The sequence below is a fragment of the Poecilia mexicana genome, unplaced genomic scaffold, assembly GCF_051168715.1.
Source record: "Poecilia mexicana isolate PSO_F unplaced genomic scaffold, ASM5116871v1 scaffold_7, whole genome shotgun sequence".
NCBI lineage: Eukaryota > Metazoa > Chordata > Actinopteri > Cyprinodontiformes > Poeciliidae > Poecilia > Poecilia mexicana.
Window position 1 is genome coordinate 3,657,955 of NW_028263376.1, and position 27,897 is coordinate 3,685,851.

General features: G+C 38.3%; 1 protein-coding gene across 1 annotated transcript in view; it reads left to right on the plus strand.

The window, feature by feature from the left end:
• plxna1a (plexin A1a) overlaps positions 1-27,897 on the plus strand; it is a 311,405-nt gene that overhangs the window by 159,046 nt on the left and 124,462 nt on the right. Inside the window, exons 6-10 of the mRNA XM_088006887.1 lie at positions 8,303-8,403; positions 10,987-11,110; positions 11,366-11,519; positions 12,181-12,280; positions 27,686-27,800. Coding sequence (XP_087863013.1) covers positions 8,303-8,403; positions 10,987-11,110; positions 11,366-11,519; positions 12,181-12,280; positions 27,686-27,800 — 594 coding nt within the window. The remainder of the gene's footprint in view (positions 1-8,302; positions 8,404-10,986; positions 11,111-11,365; positions 11,520-12,180; positions 12,281-27,685; positions 27,801-27,897) is intronic.

The following is a 27,897-nucleotide window of genomic DNA, read 5'->3' on the forward strand; positions in this document are numbered from 1 at the left end:
AACTTTCTAACTTTTTAATGAGAGTGATTTCAGAAAATCCCAAGCCGTATTTTAGAAAATGTTTAATTGATGTACAGATTAACAACCAGTTTGATTTCAAATGTAGCTTTTCAGTAACTAGTCTAGTTGTTTCTGTCTTGCTCCCATTTCTTCTTCTGCAGTATGAAGCTTGACCTACAGCCTGGTAAAGATCTAAATTCTCTTTTGGTTTTCAAATTTTAATCAAAAGTCTATGTAATTCTAAGGTGAGCTATATGATAACTCTGTCACCCGCCTCTTTTCTTTTTTTGATACAACATTTTATACCTGTGTTTAAATTGTCTGCTCAATTCAAACCGATTTGGTTTAAATTTGTTCAAAGGATTTTAGCTTTTAAACTAGAGATGCTACCCACATTGATAAAAAAAAAAAAAATATATATATATATATATATATATATATATATATATATATATATATATATATATATATATATATATATATATATACATATATATATATATATATATATATGTAGTTTTAGACTAATAAGAAGATGCTAACTTTCACGTTGTTAGCTGCAAATGGTTAGCCTTTAATGTTATAACATTGTTTTTACCATTGTATTACCCTTTCTTTTTAACTAAATGTTGTTAGCTAGCACAATGACAATTCTTTATTGGTCAACTCTTCAATAAAGAATAATACTCAGGTTTTTTTTCTCTTTTACTTCAAAATAAGAGTCTCAAACATAAATGCAGTCTATCGAGCTTGCATATGCATCACCTTATAGTATTAGCATGCACTTACTTCACTCGATGAAGTTTTACTGGTACTTTGTGAGCCTGACTCTACTTTGATGACAAATACTCTGGTGTTTATAATATGTGAGCTCTTATACAAGCTTCTACTACTTTCCCACCCCAGCTACTGTTACTTTTACGCTGTCAAGAGTTGCATAAAAATTTCTAAATTAGCTCATCAGCTGATTCTCTGTCAGCCAACATTTCCCTTGTACTAGTTATTTTTGCTTTGAGCTGTATATTTTCTATGCCGTTCTGTCTCTCCGCTCGTCAGAATCGCACTAACCAAGAGATGAGTTGAGCTTTTTGAGGAGCAGATAACCTTTTACTTTCAGGTTTAGTGTTGACTACATTTACAGTCCGGTCTCAGAGACTGAGGTAGAGGAAGAGTACAGATGAAGAGTGCTAGTGTGTGAGAGCTGAGAAGGTGGGAAAAAATAATTGGTTTCTGCGACATGCTATGCTATTTTCTCTAACTTTTCCTGCCTAATATTTGCAAAATTGGATCTACACATATGTTTGTTTCAGATTGGAGAGAGTTTATAGAGACTTCAGATATCATTTATAGAAAGTATCTCCTTCAGTAGCCAAATTCTCAATATGTGAACTGGAGGTAATAAAGCCCAAAGTTAATGGTGGCCTTTATATGGGCCAAGACATGTACCTGGATTATAAACTTTGGATTATTTTTTTATTGAAGCTACCATTTGTATCATTTAATCATAGACTTTGGCTTAAATTTAATGTACTATTAAGATTACAATATTTGTTACTTGGCTGTTTTCAACAGGCAAGCTAAAACTTCTAGCTTGTTGCAAGTTTTAAAATAGTTCCTTTAAAAAAAGTTTGATATGGGATATTTCTCAGCTACCCAAAAATATGACTGCCTTCTTTTGTCTTTTCAAACAAAATCATAATTTAGCCATGATACTCCACGGTGACTGTCACAGTTAAATGGTCTTGCCCTGTCCTGTTAAGGTGTACCAGATCTCTCACCCAATTATTGCTTGAGATATTCACCAAGTAACTTTGCAAAATTTTGAATGAAATAAGTTTATCAGATGAATTTATGAGGCATGATATAAGAGGCATATTTGAAATCTATAAAACATATTAAAACAATCTCAATAAAAAGCATTTGGGCTTTTCACATCATGCCAGTTGACGTTCTCCTCATATGCAGAAACAATCAGAGGTGTCTTGTTTGTCAGGCCCTTCTTCTTCCCGCTGTCGTCATCCCTCCATTTTTTTCTTGATATTGAATAATAGAAATGCCAAGTGATGAGAGTTCCAACATCAAGAACCCAATTCCCCAGCTTGACAGAGCAATTTACCTTTTCCCATATTCACTTGACCGTAATTAAATGTGGTGTATTGAACTCCAGCACACAGACCACATATCAAAACGGGCAGTGTGGACTCACATCTGAGCTTGCACGGACAGGAGTAGGAAAACATAAAACTGATTCAGTGCAAGATGAGGGTTTTCGATTAGCGCTCCATAGATTTATTCATGCTCTTCGTTTTGTTTGTGTGTGTGTGTGTGTGTGTGGGGGGGGGTGTGTGTGTGTGTGTGTGTGTGCGTGTGTGTGTGTGCGTGTGTGTGTGTGTGTGCGCGCGCGCGTGTTTGTGTGTGTATTATGTGTGCGTGTGTGTGTGTGTGTTGTACGTAAAGTCCTGCACTGGCACATTTTCTCACTGTTTTTTTTCTTACTACGTATCTTGGTCTGCCGCCATCTTTTTATCTCTGCGTCTCCCCAATGATATCTCATTATTTTCTGTGTTCATAAAAGTGAACAATGGCACTAAATCACTTTTATCATTGCTGCTTTTTTACAGTTTCATGTTCAAATTGTTCCAGACTAATAAAAAAAAGAGATTTTTCATCCTGTCATGGCTCTCAGCTGCTGACGTCACAGAGTGGGAAATATTTCTGTTATCCTGGATGTCCCTGTGGATGACATCACCTAATTGCTTTAAAGCAAGTGACTAAGTGGATTACAGCTCATAATCTATTGATTTCTACTGTACCTTTGTACCAGATGTCGTCTTTATCATGTTATTACAAGTCTTACTTCTAACACGCAGCTATTAGACAATCTTTATTCTCATTGGTTCCCCAGATAATGAGCTGCTCTCTCGCATTACAGACTAAAAGAGCCATAGGTCTTTTGCCATTTTTGAATCCAAATCATATACAGTAGGTCATGTCTCAGATCTCATCGTCTTGTAGTGGTTATGACTGTAGAGTTGCACTTCTGAACTCGGAGATCAAGGTCAAGCATTTCTACTTGTAAAACAGCCTTTGTAAGGTGACCTGTCAGCAGCAAACAGCCTCGTTCGGTGTGAGGGGTGGCGGCTTCAGAAAACTGACATAATGGTCCGATGATGTACCTTCGCGTATTGATTACTGTACAGAAATGTACTGTACTGCACGGTGGAGAAACCGTACCCCTGGCACCACATCATAGAGGGTTCATATTAAATTCAGTCAGCATTTACTGCACTTGGAGGTCAGCGAGAAGAGACCGCCGCACACTGCCTTTAAAGCAGTTTCTTTGGTGTTTGTCCAACTGTGAAGTTGCTAAAAAAAAATGTTGGTGACTGGGGAGGATATGAGAAGAGGATAGAAGAAATACTCCTGTCAGCAAGTTTCCAAGGTCCATTTGAAAAGCATAACATCTTAGGATTTACGTTTGGGGCAAGTTGGTATTTGTTGCCTAAAGACACTCGAGCATTTCTAAATCTTGAGAGGTATTCTTCCATTCCACTGTCATCTCACCTGGTCTTTTAGCATCTTCGTCTTTAAGATTCAGAACATAAGCTGCATAACGTGACTGGATTTTTTTTTGCAATGGTTTAACTATTTATAGCAGGTCAAACTATGTGCTTCATATCAACTCCCACAAGGAACTTAGGGATATAAAGGCATAAGAGCCAAAGAGATGCTTCCAGTGAGGGTGATTAGAGAATTTCCGTCTCACTTTAAGATTGCTCCTCAGCTGTTGATAAGCCAAGTGAGAATGTGGCAGCTTCTCATCAACCTGTATTAAGAGTTGCCTCACCTAAATTAATAGTAAGATAACAGAAATAAAAATTCCAGAACTGGACATCGGTTCCGTTTCTTTAGTTTGGCTATTATATTTTAATGTAAGAGGAATTTAGCCCAGCTTTATTTGAAGGGAACCGATTCAGTGATTTGTCCAGAGTCTGAAAGATCCAAACTAAATTAACTGGACACTAGAAACCTTCATGTATCATCAAACTAAACACTTGAAAGCTTTGATCTATTTTATCAATACAACGTTTAGTCTACATAAATTGCAGCTTGCTTACTTCTTTTTTGTGGATCAGGGCTACTTCCAGATTTGTTGACTAGAAATTTTAAGTATAAAGAGAGAATATGTTTATTGCTTTTTCAGATGTTTCTTCAGTTGTCTTCCATCTCCCACATTCTGCTTCTTCCAGGATTGTGTCTATCAGTGGTTTCATGTGATCTATGCCCTCATTTGGAGAGTTTCAAGACAGTTGAGGCCATAGAAAAAGTACAGAGAGAATAAAAATATCTTTCTTTTTTGGAATTGAAAAGTGAGTTTTAAGTTGATAAATCAGTTAGTGCCCATAATTATCTGCTGAAATACAGTATCTTTACCATTGAGAATTTCATGTCTCTTGTGTCTGCGTGTGTGTGCATGTATGTGTGCCCTCAGTTGCAATTGGCCGCTTCATATTTTCTTAGTTGCTAAAACCACTTTATGGTCAAGTACGTCAACCCAGTGTGTTACCGCAAATTTCTCATTTGCTCTGTGTTGCTGCTAACGTGGTTGCATCTGAACTAAACTCGCTGGCGGAATAAGCCATCCATCAGTCTATTGTGTTGTGATAGCACCTTATATTTGCCACCATATTATACAGCTGGGACAATTACACCCAGGCTCACAGCTACAGCTAGCCGTGGTGGAAAAGGGGGCCTCATATGTGGAATGAAACATCAGTTGCAATTACATCCGTGTGTCTTTCTCATCTATCCTTCTCTGTACACCTCCCGTCCCCCTCCTTCCTCCCACCCTGCGCCCCCCACCCTCCCTGCTCTCATCTGCCACTAGGCAAATTAAGAGCCTCTCTATCGTGACCCAAATGAGAGAGGCTCATTTGTAGCTGTTATTTATTTGTAATAAACTCCCCTCATCATCTCCTCTGCTCTCTTTCTCTCGTTTTCCCTGCGCTGTGAAAATGTGGTAAAAAAAAAAATAGAAGAAATAAATCGGAATTGCATTGGAGGGTTATTTTCATCCACAAACATTGTCCATTATCACCTGAAAGCCAAAATGAATGGTTAAATGGACACCCCCCTTTGGCCCCCTCTCAGGTCTCATGATCTCATTCTTTGTATTTTCCTCTACCTTCTGCTGTAAAGTCCCTGTCCTTTTCCCATCCACCTCCCTCCCCTGTCTGTAGATGGATGCCCCCCCACCCCCCTTCCACTGCCATAAATGGGCCAGGGATGAAAATGCCATATTTTGTGCTCACTTACTTACAGTTCCCTCACAAACACAGACACCGTGCCACCTAGAGTGAGACAAAGAGTCTTTGGCTGAGCATCTCCCACTTACCCTCCCCATTATCTGTTTTCTAAAACTCAATAATTGAACTTTTCCGTTAGAATACATCATCCACCCTGATATCACAAAGCTGCACTGAATAAACTTCTCTCTCTGGCTATTGTGCTTGAGATCAGCAAGCTTTTTTTTTGTTCTCCCTACTGCCTTCCCCCGCCCCCTCTTTATTAAATGGACTGTATTACTTGCATGGTATTTGTACAGCCACAAATAATGACTGCAATTTGCTGCCATTTGGTGTCCTGTAAGAGACTCGTGCCTACTGATGGCTGCATTGTAATGGCCTTCAGACACCGGTTACTATTACCATGCAATGAATCCGCTATAAGGCATTGTGTTCACCTGTACATTAGTGTGACATGGAGAACCTGAGGATCCAGGAGCTGAGGGTAAAATGGAGGGAATGTGGCAAGTATTGTGTGAGAGCTCTTATATGTTTTGACTTTCAAAAGCATAATGGGTCGAATAATTTAGAACAGTAGGTCCTCAGTGGAGTAATGGAGTATGTTTGTGCAATCACGCAGGTCAGTTTTTGCTAGTGAATCATTTGCTTTCTTGAAGGGGCAGTATTATGTAAAATCACATTTTTGAGCTTTACATCATATTATAATGTTCATCAAAAACATACCTGGAGTGTTGATTTGATTATTTCATGCCTCTTTGATAAATTATTTAATCTCCATGGCAACCAGCTGTGCAAAACACCTGGGTGGACCTCCTCAGAGAGCAGCCCTTCATACGACTTCCCCACTCAGCTCCTTCAGACTAGCTGGCAGCAATTAGCAAACACCCGGTGGAACTGCGCACCCGCTGAGCTCATTATAGGAGATACTTCTCATTTGGTAAAATCACTAAATGATTAATTTCCTGAAGGCGAATTTGAGAAAGAGCAGGAGTTTTTAAAGAGACCGAGGCCCAATTTCAAGGTTTTAAACATTGAAGTCAAATTTCTTTTAAATCATATACAGCATTTTTATAAAAACTGAACATAACATTGTTACTTGATTGTGCTATCAAATGGCACTACGTGCATGGAAAACATATACTACTACCCCTTTAAGAATGTCTAATCTGAAAAAGGAAGTAGAACTTCTGTCTTTTTCAGAGGTTTTTGTGTCGTTTCCTTGGTTGTTGTTCTTGGTTTTTGACAAAGGGATGAACAAATTTTTCAGTTAGTTTAGTTAATCTGCCTGAAAGCAAATTGCACCAGCAGAAAATGTAACAAATGTTGCAGATTTGGTCAACTAGTTTACTGGACTATCAGGAATCATGAATGAAACACCCTTAAGTACAGTACCAAGAATCATTACTTCCTACTTATGGTAATGGGAAGCAGAAATGTGAATTTAAGTTCAAACAAAACACATTGATTCATAATAATTTTCTACCTCTAACTAGTTAACATTACCATTGCAATTAGCACTGATGCAATCTTGAATAATACACACATATGTTTGCCGTATATTGACATAAAATTTGCAATGTGTTTGGTGAGTTATACAATGATTGTGTAAAAAAGTGATGAAAACAGAATGATTTATTCTTTTAAGTTTGGCAGGTTGAGTAAAATAGTTTGTTGTGGTAGTTTCCCCATGAAGGTTTCTAAAAGCATCTGCCTGCAGCTGGTATTAGAATGCAGACTGACTCCAGCTAATCTCATGTGCCTCCTGCTTCTGCTGTGCTATTGATTTCATACTTCACCTAAATGAAACAGCCAGACGCATGTGTGCACACGCGCATGACGCTTTGTCTGTGTGTGAATGTGCGCTTGGTGGTCAGTGATGTATTTGAGAATTTAACGGATGCCCCAGAAAACTTGTCTGAAAGTCTGTTTTTGGGGCCAAGAAGTAGTCTTCCTGCTGGCGTCGGTTCCTGTGTGTGAGTTTGCCTGAGGCAGCGCTCTGTCTGCCAATCCACCTGTCACTGGCTAATCGCATCCAGCAAATTGAGATTTACCATATAGATGCTGATGCACTTGATGTTTTGAATTGTCAACTGGGTGCAACAAACCTTTTTCCTCACAGGTATGACTTTAACTTTTCAGAAAGGTTGCTAAAGGGTTAATTACTTGGATTTAGAGTTTCCTGAAAGTGCCATAATTTTGCAGTTCTTTTTAATTTCTTGCTTTGCACATGTCTGTTAAATGATATCTGCAAGGATCAGTTTCTCTGGGCTGCCTAATGATACATTCTGTCCCACTGATGCTAAGATATGCATGCAGGTGTCTTTTGTAGATAAATCCATTTAGCTGTATTGTTTGACATCATCAAAGTTGATATTTGTTCTCATTCATGCGAGAAAACGGCGTTTGAAATGAGTCAGTGTTCAAACAGGGTATTCACTGATGTTTATCTTAACAGTATCAAGTACAGTAGCTCATTGTTTTCAAATGCTTTGACTTCATTCACATTCAGATTGAGATGCTTACAGAAATGTGTTGGGCCGAGGAAAGATAAGATAATTACAGAAAGTGAGTTGAGGTTTAAGTTTCTGTTAAAAAAACAAACAAAAAAAAGCAATATGAACTTTAAAAGGAAGCCAACATCAAAAATGCATTTTGCTGCAAAGCTGGCCTTCACTGCCGTTTATGCAATTAACATGTGACAAACCAACACTCAACACTTCCAAAAGACTAATTAAAATGAAATGTTAATTTAGTTGACACTGAAGAGGCAAATACATAATGTATTGGAAGTGGAATTGGATTGAAGTCTAACTAATATATAAACTGGAATAATGAAGCAATGTTTTTTGTGTGCAAGTACACACAAAAACCGTATCTGCATGTTCCTGCAGTACGTCCAGTTACTTCTTACCATATTTAGTCTGTTAGATTCCCCCAGATTATTCTCTGTCTGACGTTAACCATGTGACCTTTTGTTTTTTTACATTTTCTTCCAGGTGACCTGTGTGCCGGTGGAGAGTTGTGAGCAGTACGCATCCTGTAGAGACTGTCTGGGATCAGGAGACCCTCACTGTGGCTGGTGTGTGCTACACAACATGTGAGTACTTGCACACAGTGACGCTGCTTTTGAAGTTTAATTCGTCCGATTTGTGTTGATTAAACCAGACGGTGGAGTAGCTTTCTGGAACGATCTCTCTTTTTTGTTATTAACATAAACCTGTCTTCCTTTGAGGTCCTTCAAGGATATCTGACTCGTCAGATCATTAAGAAATTTATGTTTTAATGCTTCAAAATACTTCACAGCATTCCCACTTGAAAGAGCCTGTATATATGTGGACCTGGTCCTTAGGGTTAGGCCTTGGTAGGGTTTGATGTTTAGATCTAATCCCTTTATTAAACGCTGTTGTTTGGGTCGCATGGTGTTAAAGAGAACTGTCCAAAAATATCTATAAGGTGCTACATTTAGGTTGGATATATAAAACTTGAACACTTATTACATCAGGTAGGTAGGTAAGATGCATGTCACTGATTAACTGTTTGGTTTATATCATCTTACTCTTTTATGGTCCAGTTAGCCTCCATTTCTGTTTCATTTTCCAGGATTTTAAAGATTAACTAACCCTAATTTTTCTCTTTTGTAATTATGTTCAGTAAAATCTCCCATCAATAAATTGCCTGGACTGTGCTAATTTTTTTTAATTAGGTGTAATTGAAAATGTTCTGTCTTCCAAATGCTCTATTTATCACAGAATCCAAAAATAAAAGAAAAGGGGGCTATTTCCCCTTCACAAAGTCTGTATCTGAGGTATTTAGAGATAATTAGTGAGCTGCTCCATGTTGATGAAGGATGACTGATCAGCTGCTGTCAGTCATCTCTAGCAAGTACTAAATGCTTTGTTTGGCTGTTTTCTTTTCTCCTGTGCTATACTTGGACTTTTACTGCTCTGCAATAATAAGCAACTCTTAGATGTAGATGAGAGTACTTTGAATTTTAGTTGACTTGGTTACACATACTAATACTATCAGCATTCATGCAATGCTTGAACGCTAGGTGTTTACATTTTGTTACATTGCAACAACAAAACTAATATATTTTAATCAGACAAAGATGTGCATAGTTCTGAAGTTGAAGGAAAATAAAACATTTTTGCCAATAAATATTGGAAGAAATGTGGGACTTTGCCTGGATCTCTGTTTAAAAATCTGCTGTTAAAAGAAGAAATAATTTTATGTGACATATTACGTAGCAGCTTGAGAAATGTATAATTATTATCCAAAATGCACAGGAAGCATATTTGTGTGCTTAACTACCCTAAGCTACACAAGTCAAGTGTTTGGATAATTATATACTTGAATCCTTCCATTTTGATTTTTAATTTCTGCCCATTGAAGCAGTACTCTGATTTGCTGGTTTTATTTGTTTAATTTAGCCAAGCAAATGCAGTATTTGCAATAAATACTCTGATTGGAAAGAAAACCTGTCTGTGATTGGCTCGTCATGTGGTTCATTTACATACATTTTCCCAAGCTGTGAGCACAGAGCAGCCAGAGCAAAAGTTTGTCAGAGTTGACTTGCCACAAATGAATTGTTCACATAGACATACTTGCTCACATCAGTCTCACTGCGCCTTTAGGTTGGGGGGCATAAAAAACACTCTTATTATCAGCAGCCAGTGTGAGGTATGAAGGAGCAACAGGAGGAGAGGTGCAAACCTGGAGCTCACTATGGAGAGACTCAGGCATGTTACAGCAGGGATGCAACTAAAGGCTGAACTGTGGGTGGAGAGCCTGCTTTAGACCAAAGCAGAGGTTTACTTTAGCTAATATAAATTACACCCAGGTGGACTCTTTACCCCTTAAGACTTCTGTAGGCAGTTGGTGGCACTTGATTTTACTTTGGGTTATTAGAGTAAAATGTGACAAATACAAAAGTTTGCAACACTTTTCATATTTATACTTGTCCTGGATCCAAACTGGAGCAATAGCAGATACCTCCCCTTCTCAAGTCAACAAATGAGATGACTGAGCAGCTGCTGTCAGTCATTTATGGCATATAGTGTATGCATTACCCTTTCAGTGTGTGCTTCTTCCTGCTGTGTTACACAGTAATTCAGATTTTAGTGTACGGCTGACATTTCATTCGACTTGAACCTTACACATATCACCACTGTAAGCATTCATACATATTTTAGTTTTGCTTCGGCTCCTGCAGATCTGCACAGCTATTGAAAAAGTGCTAATTTGGTTCACACGGCACCATTTAACATGACATATTCCAGTAATTGCTGGGCTCAGCTTTTTAAATGCAAGTTATTTTGTATCCAGTTCCCTAATTTATTTCTAATTTCCATGCATCTCTGCACACACTAATCAACAGTCATCCCGTCTGAAACTCAGTTTAGTTTTTTTTGTTTTTTGTTTTTTTGTAAGTAAATACACAGAATCAATAATTTTGTGATATCTGCAGCACTAAACAACTGGGATGTGCATGGCTTTATAAATGGCAACAATTTATGCGTCCCAATTGAGAAAGGAGCTCTGTCATTAGCTTCTGCAGAACTTTTCATCAACAACAAGAGTAAAATAAGCTGTGTTAATGTGAGATTAAAGGGGATACCAGAATATGATGCTGAGGATCTTTGTTAAAGAGATGTGACGGTGGAATAATCTCCTGTGATAGATGTTCGAGGAGGGATCGCTGCGAGCGAGCAGAGGAGCCGCAGCGCTTCACCACCAGAGTGGAGCAGTGCGTCCATCTGTCCGTCCACCCGGAGACCGTCTCTGTCACCATGTCAGAAGTGCAGGTACGCAGTCCTGTCATGTTTTCATATCTTTTCAGATGTTTGTGTGTTGGTAAAGCTGGAGAAGGGGGAGGAAAAGTATATAAAATGATATTAGATAAAGCTTGTTGATGTGTTATCACAAGCAATCAGTTTAGGCTGTAGCCGAAAGCTGATATCGGAGCAGTGTTTTTCTGCTTCGGGGGCATCAGTAATGAAGTGTATTGATTGAAATTTCTGCTCTAGCTCATCTTTTCTGATTTCTGTCCTGCTTCGTAGTTGGTGCTTCAGGCGCAGAATGTGCCCAGTCTGTCTGCGGGAGTGAACTGTTCCTTTGAGGACTACGTGGAGACAGAAGGACGCATCTACAGCGGACGGATCTTCTGCCTGTCTCCTTCTACCAAAGAAATTGCTCCCATAACGCGAGACCAGGGTAACTAATTTGTTTTTTTGGTTTAAATAATTTGTAGATACTTAATAAAGAAACTTATCAGTTGTTTATCAAAATTATTTATTTTGATTTTGTTTCACAGTGTTCCTTTTCACATTTCTGTTGTAATTTAAGACTCCTGACAGCCGTGACCTTCCCCATTTAGTTTGTCTTCTTCCTTCTCCTTCAAGTTAATATCAGCAGATCATGCAGATATCAGCAAAATTTGGCTACTGGCTCTTAAATCCTTGAGGACTCCACCATTCTGACAATCCCTCATCCTGTTGTGTTCACTCATTCACACTATTGCATTTATAGCTTTCATTTTAGCTGCATACTATGTATCAGTGCTTGAAGTGAATATCAGTCCATCTTTGACTGACTGAGTTGGAATATCCAAAAAACGGTGTAAGTAGATGGACAGGAGTTGGTTAATTTAACTTAAAAGGGTTTCATTTCTGAAAGAACAAAACATGTCTAAAGCCACTGCTATTAGTGTGTGTGGCATTCTTTAAGATTGCACAAGATTTAGATGCCAACGTCATTTTTATAGCTCCATATTAAAGTACTTCTAGATAATGGACGTCATTCATGTTGGGTCATGATAATTAACTGCAGGAATAATGTAAAAAAAGAGTGTCAAATGTGTTGTGTTTGCTTGTAGGTGACCAACGTATAATAAGACTGTATCTGAAGTCCAAAGAGACAGGAAAGAAGTTTGCCAGCGTCTTGTTCGTCTTCTACAACTGCAGCGTCCACCAGTCGTAAGTCAGCCGCTCATAAATGCAAAACAGAACAAAAACCTAATTATGCATTACATTTGATCCAAATTAAATAGCAAAAGAACAGATTAACTCATGTCACAGTAATATTAAACATCCATGCATAGCAGTGACAAGCACTAATAAGTAAATGTACTTTCTTGCTAAAAGCAGTGTCGCTAAAATGTTGGCTGACAAGTAACTCTTATTTTAACTGGGAGAAGTGAGGACGGCTCGCAACTTGTGCCTCTTCGGTATTCAATGTATTCAAGCTTTTAACAAATCAATTAGTTAATTACATCTCGGGCAAATAAAGGAGTACTGGTGAGTGAAATAATAAATCGAATCCCATCCATGCAAGGCCTAGAAGAGCAGCCAAGCTTGGGAGCCCAGAACACATCATTTACGCTGTTTGGAAGTGATTTAATCCTAATTTGAGTAAAGGAATACCGCTTTGCTTTTCAACACTAATTTCAAAACAGTTTGTTTGGGTTTTTATTGTCTGAATCTGTTATTTGAGGAGTAAATAGGAAGTCTTAAAAGACTTTTTCGGTTTAAAGTTGTTTTTCTTTGTGTCTCCCAGTAATGCATTCGTCATCATTAGTTCATGGATCTTTATGTATCTGGTTTAGTCATGTATGTAGAGAGAAACTCCCATGCCTACTGAAAGTTGTGGGTTCAAATCCAGCGTATTTGATTGGATGAAAGTGGGTCAAGAATAAAACACTCTGAGTTGTCAATTTTACCACAATTTTCTATATAAATAAAGTAAATTTCAGTAAAAAAAAAATCTGGCAGAAAACAATTCTGACTTCAGAATATTCTGACCGACAGTATAAAAGAGCCTGTAGCAGAGATGGATTTAAGCAGCGCTGTTTATTGAATGGATCCTGTGTGGAATCATGTAAGGTGAGTGGGAGGTTTCAAAGCGTCTCCAAGGACAGTTTGAACTGAGTTTGTGAAACTAATTGAGAATCCTCAGTCTGCCTTGAGTTGGCTCACTCTTATGTTTAGCTCTGTGTGTGTGTGTGTGCGTGCGTGTGCGTGTTCGTGTGTGTGCATGCGCGCGTGTGTCAGATCGCCGGGATGGATGTGACAGTTGGGTCTGAACAAGACCTCTCAGGTCTTCAGTTTTCCTGTTTGTGCTTTTTAAAAAGCTAATTTTCTCAATATATCATCAGCACAACCTTTGCAGGTTTAGATGTAATATTTGGTCCGCTGTTCTTTTTCAGGTCTTTCATTCACACTTGAACTATCAATGATGAGTTTGTTCTCCTGCCGTTGATGCACACCAGCTTGTAGGTTTTTGTAATAGGGAGGCTAAGGCCTGGTGTGGAAACTGTAATGATGGAAACAATATAGTCATGAAAGTGCAGGGCTGTTGTAATCTATATATGCATTGCAATACTCAGAAATGGGATCAGAATAATATTTTCCTGATATCTTGCAGCCTTAGTTCCATTTAGGCTTTGTGGAAGCTTCCTAATGCTTTCACAAAACCTTTTTGTGTTTGTTACATGCGGCGGATTTCTTTACTATGTGTGTAAAAAAACAATCAATTTAGGCAGTAAAGTTAACAAATTTCATCATTAGTTCACAAACACATTCTACTACAACACTTACTAACATGAATGAAAAAGAAGCAGGAAGAACAAAAACTTTTGTAAAAAAAAAAAAACAAAACAAAAACAACCGCCCCTTCCTCAATAATTACCAAACCAGTTTTCATGGCCGTATGCATTAAATTAAAAATATAAGTTGCAAACAATATATAATTCTTCTCATAATTAACTGTATACAACTTAATAAATCTTTTGTCTTACAACGTGTTTTGAATTGATGTGTAGTGGAGCTCTTGTGCTAGATTTTGGTGCACAAATTTCAATAATGTTTAGTTGTTTATGAGAAATTGTGAATTTTTCACTTTTGCCTTTTTTTTGTTTGTGGAGTAACACTGGCGTTGTGTGTAACATTGTGTTCAATTGAGATTTACTTTTTATCCCAAAGCGAAATTAAATATCGTAATTAATGTCATTTTCAAAGAGTCAATTTCTCTCATTGCAACAGTCAGTGTTGCAATGAATCTGGAGAGGCCTCTAACAGAAGACAATGATGATTTATAACATTCTAACATGTTGTGACATGCTAACAGCTCTACCTTTACATTGCTGTTTATCCCCTTTGAAATGATTTCAGTGAATATTTTCTTTATTTTAATCAGTAAATAATGTAGTCTTTCATTAACCAGCTGACCAGTAGTTGTCAGCAACAGGTAGGGGAGGGGCAGCGGTGAATTTCTGCTTCTGCACCATCTTCAGTATCTCATTATAACGACTTTAAATCAAATGGTTGATTTGATAAAAAGTTAGCTTGATACCAGTAACTGCCCCATGCCGCGTTGACCCCTGTAGAGTTAGTGGCTGGTAAATTGCCTGTCTGTTATTAGATATAACTGCTAAGGTGTCATCCTGTATGTACATTTGTAATTTTCATAGTTATTAGTATTTCCTTTTTTCTAAGTTGCTTCCGAGTTGAACATTAGTCCAAACAGATATAAAGCATTTGTCAGAGTTCCTGTCAGATCATGTGCTCTAATAGATTCTGACAACAAGCAGTTCTTACAAAGCTGACAGCTTCCATGCAGCATTAGTTTTCTCCCAAATGAATGGTTGAAATAACCCTGACAAGATCTTACCAGCAACAGCTCTTATGCTAATTTATTCATGACTTGCCTTTCTTTTTTTCCTTTGAGATTTGACTGATGCTTTTTTTAATTATGACATCTTGTTGCACCCACCTATTTTCCTTTCCTTTTATTTATTTTTTTGACACCTCTAGCTGGAAAATCGGGGCTGATTTCAATAAGTCGACCCTTAATAATTGCAAATCCCCAACTTTATTTCACCTCCCTGTATTAGTTCAAGTCTCCATGTGGACTTGAACTAAAAAGAGGTCCAGGCTGACAAACCAACAGAGCAGCAAAGACATAAACCAACCAACCAATCAGGAGGAAGCCCCTAACTGTCCTGTCTTGTTAAATACAGGTTACAAATAAATAAATAAATAAATGAATGAATGTCATTCAATACCACGACTTGCTGAGTGTGATTTACAGCCCAGGGATTTGGACAGCCTTTACTCTGTCTGACTGCAGCCTCTTCCACCTGGCACAGACTCCCACCACCTATTTAGCTGCCAAGAGTTTGTTTCATAACACAAAACAATACTACTTCTCACCTATAGAGGGCGCCCTTCTTATCTGATCTCCTGCCAGGGTGTCCATGCATCCTTAAAAAGCTTTAAAGTTATGTGTGTAAATCAAGACCTTAAAATGTCTAAAAAAAAATGTAAAAAGATTAAGTTGACCTTAAATATGTTAGTCACAGGTCTTAAATTTTGTCCTGACAGGAGTATCTAATGTATTTTTTTTCCCTTGGGAGAATTTTCTGTCCTTCTAAAGTTTGAATCGCATGCAAACATCTTAATTGCATTCTGTGACTGGAATTGCTGGTGGCTACCAGCAACTAGCTACTAATATACTCTTGCTAGCTAACAAAGGCATATTAGTCTTTGATTATAAATACAGTGGCTAATATGTCTTGCTATATGGATATATTGTTTGCAGTCAGCAATGTACCATTGCTATCTAGCCAGCTAGCAAGCTGCCTCCATCATCGATAACTTCAAATTTATCTCCAGTTGGCTGGGAGACACTGGCTGATTTCCACTGCCAACACATACAATGCTAGGTGCAAAAAACTTTTACATTTGGCACTTTAGAGGTTAAAGCTGTAGAGAGCAATGTGAGGTGGGAGAAGCACAAAGTTTTTGCTAATTCTTTCCATTTACAGTTTTTTCAGTCTTGCATGTCCTTCCTTTTGATACCTTTAAATCATGAAATAGGACTAAAAACATGACTTTTTTTCCCACACTAATTTGTTTGAACTCTTCTGAAGTGATAGCTAGATGGTATTTGCTCCCCAAGTTCAAATGATGAAATAAGTTTATTCTATTATTTTGAACCGAGGTGAGTTCTTTATGTTTGACCCTTTGTATCTGTTTTAGACTTTTTTGAGTTTTTGCATTGAACTGAATTGAATTTCAAGATTTTAAATATTTAGCCCTGTGTTTTATGTTTACCAGTTTTTTTGTTGCATCTCTACCACACAACACTTAAGTCATCCCATCATCCTCTGATCTCATTGCTTCTCTCCCTCACCTCCCTTTTGTTCTTGCCTCTTGTTCATCAGGCCCATTTATTGCCTGAGATCTGCTCTTGGCCCTGCATATATCTGCATAGTAATAGGCCGTTAATTAGCTCTTGCTGGAGTTTCTGTGTGGTGATGGTCATAATGGAGTGGGAATGGAGAGGGAGAGCTCACCTGGGCCACTTCTCAAGCCTTTACTTTCTGTTATTCTGTATTTTGTTGTACTGTTTATTTATTTACACAGTGACAATGTACAACATTTCAATAATGTTTTAAAAAGGAGAAATGCATGGTAAGAGGTTATAGCAAAACATGCTAATTTTCACCTGCTGCCCCTGGACAGGTTCATGATTTAACAGATCATGAATTGGTGAAACACCAGTTTAATCATACATGTCAATTCATTGTTCAGATCTCACTTAAACCAAACGAACTGCAAACCAACAGACAATTCACAAAACAGTTCCTTTGCCTTCATCAATAACAAGTGCAAATCTACAAATATTTCATAACCAGAACATGTCAGAATTTCATTTGGCAAACTGTTCCAGTGACTCATTGCGGCAAAAGATAAGTTTTTGTAAAAGCGGTCCTACATTTTGGGATCCTACACTCACCTCTAGATGGCGCCCTTTTTATCTGACCTCACAAAGACAAACCTTTGTAAAGGCGGAGTCACAAGGGTGTGATGAGTTCTATAAACTAAACAAATGTTTGCATAAAATATCAGATTTTCAAAGTTAAAAGAAAAGATTTAGAAAGAATGACGGTAATGATATTGATGATATTGTCAGGATTTCTTGTCATGAATCTTTAAGACGCTCGTGTTGATTCAAGAGGTTTTAAAATAGTTTTGCTTCCCTGCGACCAGATAGTCATACAATATAACAAAACATGAAAAAAAGGCATTTAGATAAATCTGGGAATTCTCAGTAGTAAGAGATCCACAATTTTAAAGACTAAACGTTTTGGACATGATTTTTAAAGATTAAGGTTAGATTCAATGTCATGCCTAAATAGATAAAATCCTCAACATATTTAATTTTATCTGAATACTCTTTAATTTTCCTTGTATTGTAAAAAAACAAAAAACAAACATTGCATCTGTCTTTTCTGTATTTAACCCCAGACTAGATTTTTACAACCAATAAGTGACGCCATTCAATTCATCTGTTAACCTCAAGACCACTTCCCTTTGAGCAAACAGAACAGCGTCATCTGCAGATGTAACAATATGTTAACACGTGACTGTTAATGTTTGGTCTTTTTTCTTGTTAAAATCTATTTAGGACGCATTAAAATAACTGCAAAAGGAAGACATTTATCAGTATCTGTGCATTTGTGCAGTTTTGCTGCATGTTTTTGCGTGGGTGTGCATTTCTGCTGTGCCCCCCACCCACTTTGCCGCTTAAAAAGGCTTGCTGCTGTTTAAGCCTTTGATGTTGGGCCCCCTCAGGAGTCTGTAGCAAAACTACAGTGCAGCAGCTTTAATATAAGCCAACGTTTTACACACCACTTCCCTACCGTCGTCACCTTTGACCTTGAAATCTTTGACCCCACCCGTAGGAGGCCGAGGCGCAGGAGTCGCAGCGTTTCAGATGGCTGGTAATGGAGCTGTCCTGGTGGGTGTGGAGGAGGTTGAGAGGCTTTACAGCATCAGCACTGATGCATAAGCAGAGCAGCCCAAAGGCTGGCGACCCAGACGGGCTTGTGCGTGTCTTCGCACAGCTTGCCTGAAGGTACGCACGATGCAAAAAAAGCACCACCGGCTTCACCGGCTCCTGCAGCCTCTTTAAGCAAACGCACAAACAGGTGCTCGCACAGTCAGAGGCAACAAACGGAGACAGAAGGCGCAGACTTGGCACAGCAGATTATGCCGAGAGCTATTTACATACGCTTTTTACAATATTAGGCATTTGCATTAGAAAAGAGATTTGGAATAGTTTAATTGAGCATGCGGGAGAGAGGAATAATGCATCTTTAAAGAGAGGGATTGAAGCGAACGGGCGGGATGGTGCTGGAGGGGAGAACGGAGCATTGAAGAAAACCCACATTCCCTGAGTGCTGGAGAGGCATGAAGAGGGAAGGAGAAATATAAAGCAGTGTTGGCAAACAAGACCGAGATTGTGCATTATTGTGTGGCGGGATAATGCGTCCCACACAGCTGAAAGGTTAGTGACCGCCTCCCCCCCCACTCAGCTTCAGGCCATGATGACCATTTCAATATGAAAGGAGCAGTGAAAGGACGGGATCGGCCCACACTCCAGCCTGCAGGAGCCGCTCTCATTTCCAGGCGATCCCGCCACCTTGCCTCCCCTCCCTTGTTCATCAACTTTTGGACTCATCATGTGCGACACTGGTTAGGCTCAACTTTGTTTTGTGATTTCCCATCCCATTAGTTGATGGTGCTGATTTCTCTGGCACTGTTTCATGGTCCAATTTTCAATCAATGAATCCTGTTTTTAATTAAACTGAGAGTTGAGACTCACCGACTCGCTGCTTTTGGACATTACCCTGACAATCTCCAATGATATCGAATAATGAGTCTGAGCCAACCCACTGAGAATCTAAACTTCTCATTTGGTTCCTGGGCTATGTAACCTAATGATGTATGCATCGCTTTATTGCTGCTCGCTGTGTAGTGGTACTGGATAAAACTCAAAGCGATTTGTTTGGCGATCAAGCTGAAAAGCCAGTCTGTTTAGACTAGAAGGTATAGCGTCTTGCAAAAGGATTTATTTACTGTTTTTTTCATGTATGTGACGGTACATCAGTAATACACAATAGTAAAGGGGACGGAAAATATTCACAATTGCTTTTCTATTTTAATTTACAAGTAAATGATCTGAAAAGAGCAGTGTACATATGTATTCAATCCTTTTTACCTTGATGCCCCTGGATAAAACCCCAGTGCACAATGCCATAAGCCAGGTACGGTACACAGCAAACATGTAATCAAAATAAAGTTGAACATTTAGATCTACTTACAAAATGTTGTTTGTCCTGTACAAGATTAAATTAATGTATCTAAAATTAATTTTAAAATATAAGATGGCCTTAATTACATAACAATATAATACAGTAAATGTTGTCATGGCAGGACTATCTTATGTATTTTTTTTTATCATGGGACTTTTCTCTCAGACAAATGTTTGAGTCACCCTCAAACATCATTATTGCGTTTTTTGAGGATGCGGTGGCTACTGACAACTAGCTGCTAGTGTAATTTAGCTAGCTGGCTAGCTCTGTTGCGTCTCTAATGGATAAAGAGTAAATTTATCATCGGTTGGCTGGACGACATTCATCATTGGTTCACTTATGACACCAACCAATACGATGTTATGTTCATTGTGTGCTAAAAAGCTTGACACTATTGATCTATAAAATATGCATTTCATCATGCAGGTTTTAAATTTTACTGCTGATGGTCTTAAAAGGTTTTAAAATTTAATTTTAAAACTTGCAGAATTCCTGCTGTAAAACAAAGCCCCTGTTTACAGAAACGTTTTCCTTTGATTCCATCTACGCAACATGCAGATGGAAAACAAAGAGCACTGGAAATGATGTAGTATGCATGTCAGGCCTGTGGGAGGCAGTAAAACTTTTGTGGACTCACTAATCCAAAGGCAATGTTTGTAACCCTTTGCTTCTGTGGAGGTGTGTGATCCTGCATGTGTAATCTATGCGTCTTCGTTGATTACATAAATGTTCCACAATCAGCAATTTTAGCTTAATCTCCCAAATTTTTTGAAAAGATGCAGCAGCACGGACTGAAGAGGGAAGTCTGTCTTTGTTGTGCTGTCTGTTGGTAAGAATCGGGCCTGAGGGCACGAGCGCAAAGTGATGTGACTGACTCTGAATGTTTTCGATTGGCATTTACATGGTCATTATTCAGATTTTTTGTCTGCCCAAAACACTGTGACCAAGTAAACGAGATGTCAAAACGTAGCAAAACATTTATGTTTCACTATCCTGCTGGTTTCGTGTAAACAGAGCATTAAAATTCCACAGTATCCCCACTGTGACCTTCCTTAAGCAGAACTTGGGAAGTTGAATGGAGTTGCTGAGGATATGGATGGAGGTAAATACAGGGCAATTCTGAAAGAAAAGCTTTTAGAGGCTGCAAATAACTTCACTGGAGCAAAGGTTCACTTTTCAGCAAAATAACAATTCTAACAGCTGCAATTGAAGGCTTGTCTCAAGGCATATTCACATTTTAGAACGTCCCAGTCAAAGTCCAGGTCTAAATCCAATTGAGTCAAATTGCTCTTTATAAACCAAAGCTTTCCAGTCTGATTGAGCTTGCAAAGAAAAATGGTCAAATGTCAGTCTGTAGATGTGTGTAGCTGGTACAGATATGTCCCAAAAGGACGTTCTGCAGAGTATCGACCCAGACGGACTGAACTCTCCTTGTTAGGACAGAATTGCAGCCTGATTTGTGACTTCATCAACACTCGCCAGATTTAATTGAGGATATGATTGTTGACTCCCTCCAAACATGCTTTTGCTTGCTTGCATATCAACAGCTTTGTTCTATCGATCCGGCCTCACAAGAACAAAAGCTTAGAGGAGATGAAAAGGCATTTGACCCAGCTCTGTTGCTGGGCCTTGCTAAACAGCAGGCGATTTTTATTGACTACATTGCAGCAGCAGCACAACCACTTACCCCAAGTCTGTTGTCCAGGCATTGACATCTCTACTGTAAGACAAGTCTCAACCAGCCAGGTGACCCAGAGGAATGCTTGGATGTCAATGCAAGTGACAGCTTGTGTGCAAAAGTTTGTCTCCCCGTACAAGTGTGTGTGTGCGTGTGTGTGTGTGGCTTTTAAAGGCGCAAGCATACATACCATGCCTGTGAATGTGCACGCACGCGTGCCTGCAACAAGAAATCGATGAACCCCGGGGTTAATAGTGAGGAGGAACTGACTCACGAGCTCTGCTAACAAACATCGGACTGTTAGCATAACCTCAGCCCACCCCTCTCCCTGTGGAAATCCACTGACATTGATTAGAAACCTAAGACTGCAGTTGAGACTGGTTTCACTAGCTTATCTCTGAGTATGCAAAGCCCCCTGCCATGAGCCCATCACTCCAATGCAAGCAAATTAGGAGTTAACCCTCACAAAAATCTGAATAAACCGAGGACGTAGAGAAAGACAGTGCAAGGTCTAGAGTGAAATTCAGTTTGAGAACGTCCTTTCAAGCATCTGCCTAGTTAAGCAGTTGTCCTCCAGTTGAGTTTAAACCTCTCTGAGACTTATTACAGTGAAGTTTTCTCATGTGACTCGTCAGTCACACCATTCTATATTAAGGAATAAAAGATTGTAATATTGTGATGGAGTTTTGTTTAAATTACCTTTCTGATGATGTCCTATTTAATTAATAGAACCCTTGTGGGTTTATTTAAATTACGTAAAGGCAAATGTTGGACATATTCAGATGTTTTTGTGGTTTACAGTGTGGACGAGATTTATTTTAAATATGGAATGCTAGCTTTACATTATGCTAACATTATGCTTTATTATGCAAAATATATGTACTTAAAAAATCTAAATGAGTTTATTGCTAAAGATTAGGAAAAAGGGAATTAGGAAGTTTTCAGCACAATTATTGGGGCCTCCCATAGCAAACAAGAGAGTTTTACAAGTGAACATTTGCTCCAAGCAGAGACTAAGTGTGAGAACGAGGAGAAGTTACAAGTTTTGAGAAGAAAGACATGGAGTCCTGCTTTTAAAATATGAATGTAAGCAAAAGTATTAAAAGTTTTGAGAACAAAAAACATGAAATCCTGCTTTCATACTGAACATGTGTGCTCTTGGATTATAATTCACATACAGTATCGGCGCATTAGTGTGGATGTTTGCACACCATGACCTTTAACCTGTGGAATGGAGCTTTTTGAAGGGTGTATGAAGACTTCAGGCACTCTTTAAGATAAATGATGTGATCAAGAAACAGTGTAATTGTCTGTAGCTGTGTTTTACCTCCCTCTTTTTCCACATCATGTGTCAGGATAAAAGTCTTACAGATTAACAACGCTGGTACGGAGTGTAGTATTTTTAATAACATGAACCTTTGGGTTGGAGTTTTGTTGATAAAGGATGTCAGGTTGGTTGAATTTTCACAGCATTCTGCTTCTGTTAACCCAGCTTAATATCTCCTAGAGTTTTTTTCCCCCTGTTAAACTGTAGCATGTTTTAAATTAAACACAGCTTTTGGCCTTTTATGGAGATGGAGGAGGAAATGCTCCAGCTTAAGAAGTATTTTCAACTTCTACTTCACAGTTTATGTCAGACACAAAAACATAAACAACCTTCCACATTCAAATAATGTGGAGTTCTGACATAGGGTTGGAATGTAACACCACGCCCTAACATGATGTGTCCACCCTGTGTATATCTGTTTGAACAAAATGAATCTGAGGAAGACTGAAGGGTCGAGGTTCAGGGTGAAATACTGGAAACATGATTTCTTGAACATGTTTTATATCAAAAGATTAAGGTATGTTGTGTTTCCAATTAAGCTAATAAAGAAAAGCTCTTTCCCACATTTTGGTCTTTATTCTGTCTTTAAAAAATTAGACAATTGGTGCAAACCAACAAGTTGCTTATTTACGAAGCCTACAGGAACAACATTTGTTACCCGTTTTTCATATGAGTTAACTTATGTTCTCATTGACTGCCCTTTTAGTGATATGGAGGGAGACTCAGTAGCTTTTTAGTGGATCTAATCTACAGAACATTGACTGTGGGTGGTGTTGGAGGACTGACTGAGCACTCTGGCAGGGCCAGCTAATTAAAAAATAGATTTCTTGATCCAGTTTAATTCCATTTTGTTCTAGTGTGATGTAAAAACTAGGAAATAACATCCTGCTTAAACAGGAAAAAGGACGAAACAAGGAAAAGTTGAAGACTTTTTCAAAAACAGGCTTGTTTTTTTGTCACTCTTCACATTTGCACGTTGAATGATTGTGTGTTCTCTTATATATGACTAGGATTAGGAAGAGAGAGGCTGTGTTTCTTCAAGCAGGAGCCACATGATTGACAGAAAGCAGAAAGTAATTTAGTCCAGTGCTGATAAGAACATACTTGCAAAAGATGTGATCAAGCAGGCGCTTTAAGAGGAAATGTTGTTTTCCTATTACTTACTATCATCTCCCTCCTGTTAAATGTCTGACACTGAGTAAATTAAAAACTTTAACTAGCCCTTTTATTCCTGCACAGTATTTTCTTCCATTCCACCATGATAGCCTTGTTTTTGTCTTCTAATCCATCTTTGAATGTGTATATATTCATTTTGCCTCCTCAACTCTGAATGAATAAAAAGAGAGAGAGAGAAAAAAAAAACGTTATATAAAAACAGGCTTATCTTAGTCTGCCAGCTTAGTTCTCACTAAGCCTTCAAGCATGGAGAATAAGAAGGAGGGAGTGTTGCTCGGCTCTGACTGCTCTCTCTCTCTCTCTCTCTCTCTCTCTCTCTCTCCCTCTGCTGTTTTCAGCATCCGCTTTGGCCCGCCTGACAGCTGGAATAAAATCTTAATGCAAGAGACCGTAGTTACATTTGTTTTTCCCAATGTGACTTATGGAGATTTCATCATAAACATTTGATGCTGAAGAAGTTTGTTTTTTCTCAGACTGTCAGAGTTTGATTTAAATCCCCAGATTTGTTGGGTTTTGTTTGTTTCTGCTCCGTTTCTAGATTTCATTGATATGTTTGTTGATAATCAATAAGAATTTGGTGCAACAGGGTTTCAGGGCTGAGATGTCTGTTCATTTAGGGAATGTTTCAGAAGTGCCAAGCATTCTCTAGTGCAGTGTTTTTCAACCACTGTGCCGCGGCACACACTAGAGTACCGTGAGTGATCGTCAGGTGTGCCGTGGAAATTATCCAATTTCACCTACCGTATTTTCTGGACTATAAGCTACTACTTTTTTCCTACACTTTGAACATGCGGCTTTTTTGTGGATTTTTCTTCAACCACCAGGGGGCTCTTTAGCAGGAAGTGAATAATTGGAAGTCAAAATTGGAAATCAAAGAAGAACGCGCTAATTTTCATTTGGAACAAGCAGATGCTAGCAGCAGGCACGGCAAAGAAATGTTTTCAAACTCATATTATGCAGCTTCTAAGTTGAGGAGTGTCGATCTGGCAGTACAGGAGGGAAATAAAGCCACTGCACGTAAACTCGGCGTGAACAAAACCGGATTTGGAGATGGAGAACTGCGTCCTTAATATAGCCAGCAGTTATTAGGACGCAGCCCTCTGCTGCCCTCTGCTGGGTCCTTATGGAAAACCGAGAGCGGCAGAGATACCAGCGGCCTGTAGCCCGGTGCGGCTGATATATGTAAGTTTCCAGGAGGGTGGGGGGATTCAAAAAATTTGAAGGTACGGTTTATAGTATAGTGCTCTCATAGTCCGGAAAATACGGTAAAAAATTTGTTTGAAAACGAATTAATTATCTGCAAATAATGCCATCTTTGAGTGTCTTTGCTGTAGTAGTGACTAGCGGCGTAATCATGTAATTTTATTATCACTTAGATGGCAGTAGGTACAGAGCATTTTACATTAAAACAAGAGAATTAGTGATGCATGAATGTTACCACATTCATGCATCACACACAACAGTGTTGTGGCTGTTCAGGTGTATTTTTGAAGTGACATGTTAAGTGCAATTTGAAATAAGAAATGTAAAATATGATGAAAGTAAGTTTTTGTGTTTGATTCCTATTCAAGACACTTTGATAAGAATGACTATATATGTAATATAGGCAGCTACAGAGTATCTTTGTTTACATTTTTGGTTGGTGGTGTGCCTCATGATTTTTTTTCATTTTAAGTTGGTCCACAAGTAATTAAACTGAGTTTGTGATTGATACTTTATGTTGCTAAGGGATATAGAAGCTCTTGAGGCAGGTTGGAATGTCACACCATACACTAACATGACGTGTCCATCCTGGGCATACCTGTACTCACAGGCCCCATATCGCAGATACTGCAGTTATGCTCCAACCAGCATTTGAGGAACTGCCATAACTTCCCTAAAAAATTTTTTTATCTAGACATCTCCTGGAATTTTTAGGGACTTCTTTTAGCATTTTGCAGTCTGCTCTCACAGTGAACTGGTCTAGTTAGCCAGACCTAAATCAATCAGTCAATCAATCAATCAATCAATCAAATTGTATTTGTATAGCACATTTCAGCAGCAAGGCATTTCAAAGTGCTTTACATAATTAAAACAAAAACAGGATGCAATAAACAGTGAGAAAGAGAAGGAGATTTTGAAAAAAACAAAACAAAAAAAAACGCACTCCTTTTAGGACTTCAGTCAAACATCGTTTAACTGAAGTCTTTAGAGTCCCAGTTAAGTGTTGTTTAACTGGGACTCTAACACGTTTTCCAGGGGGGCTTTACATCATTAAAATGTAAACAGTGAGAAAGAGAAATAAAAAGCTGTAGAACTTTAGTTGAGACGCTGTCAACTGGGACTCCAACCCTTTGGAATTTAGTCAAAACACCGTTTGACAAGGATTCTAACCTCTAGATATAGCTCTTTTAAAATTCACTTACGTTTCTGTTTTTATTGTGTACATCATTAAAACGTAAACAGTCAGAGAAATAAAAATAAATTAATAAATAGATAAAAAGAAAAGATAAAAACATCAAAGACATCAAAAACCCACACTCTAACCCTAATTTAGCCATAAGCAACTCTAAACAGGTGGGTTTTAAGTTGAGATTTAAAGGCACCCAGTGTTTCAGCTGTTTTACAGTTTTCTGGAAATTTGTTCCAAATTTGTGGTGCATAGAAGCTGAATGCTGCTTCTCCTCGTTTGGTTCTGGTTCTGGTTCATTTTGATTGAAACGCGTTCAATCAAAATGACTGAACGCGTTTTCAGTCATTTTGATTGTCCTCCATTTGTCAATTAGTTCCACAAATTGTGTTATAAACAATGTTATAACATTTACCTAAAGCCAACGAAATAACAAAGCCTGAAATTAAGAAAACATATTTAACTAAAATAAATAAAAAACATAATTAATGGGAAAAAATTACAACTTACTGGAACAATATTGTCTGTTTATAAACCTAACTAAAACTGAAATAGTGAAATTATAAATACCATATATTTTGGTTTTGTGTTCATGAATTTATTTATTAGCTTTTGGAAGTGATGTAAAATTTATTTGTTCATCCCCACCCCCACACATCCAGTTTACGTCAGCTGTCGGCAATTTACGGCACTCCATACTCTTCCACTTATGCTAGTCTTCAAAATTTCGACAGCAAAAGTTAGGAGAAATTGTTTGTTCTTTAACAATCACTCAGTACATTTTTTTAAATGGGATCTTCTGTTGAGTATCCATTACCTCATTTATGTATAACATAACCACAATACGTTGATCTTTTTGAATTCTGCACCTAACAAGTGTGAAAGAACTAAAACTACTGTATAAATAAAAACACACTCTATAAACCAATTAAAACTAACCGAATTAGACAAAATGTCACAACGAAATAAAACTAAACTATAATGAAAAATCCAAAATACTATATAACCCTTGTTATGACTGGTTTCAAGTTTGAGACCTCTATAAACCCTAACAAGAAAGTGGTTGCTACAATCGTCTTTGTGACGGCCTCGGAGAGCTCTTTATATTCAACCATGGTGTTCTGTTTCACTTCAACAGTCAGGAGCACAAAACAAAACTAAATGGCAGAAGGACAAACCTCATTCAGAAGAATTATTATTAATATTTAATAATAACATCATGTGATGTGATATGTCTTGTAGTGACTTCAACCGGTTTAAGTTGGAGTAAATATGGGGATGTCCAATTGAAAAGTGATTGATTCAGGCACAAAGATGGCCACCCAGAAGCTGGCAGGTTAATGTAAGGTGAGGATGTGTGACAGTTGCTTTTAGTAGTTCCACTTAAATCAATAAAGTCCTTTTGGTCCTTCTGCAGTCTCATGAAACCTCAGCAGTTTATTTTCTCCTCCTCACACCGTCGGGTTTTTCATTTTTTTTATTTCTTCTTCTGTTTTCTAAGTAATAACAGCGATGTACATAATTACCAAAAAACAAGAAAGTGGTTAAAAACCTCTGGTGTTACCTCTTAATTATGTTGTTGCTTTAAATAGGCAGCCTCCTCTAACCTCTCTCCCTCTCCTGTTTGTCTCAAATTCTCGATTGCTTCCAGGTGCCTGTCCTGCGTCAACGCCAACTTCCCCTGCCACTGGTGCAAATACCGCCACATGTGCACACAGAACGCCAGCGAATGCTCCTTCCAGGAGGGCCGGGTCAACACGTCCAAGGTGAGCGTTAGCTTTAGCAAGCACAGTTAGCCACGTTAGGCAACACGTGAACACATTTCCAAGAATGAATAGCATACGTGCACATTTGCACACATAC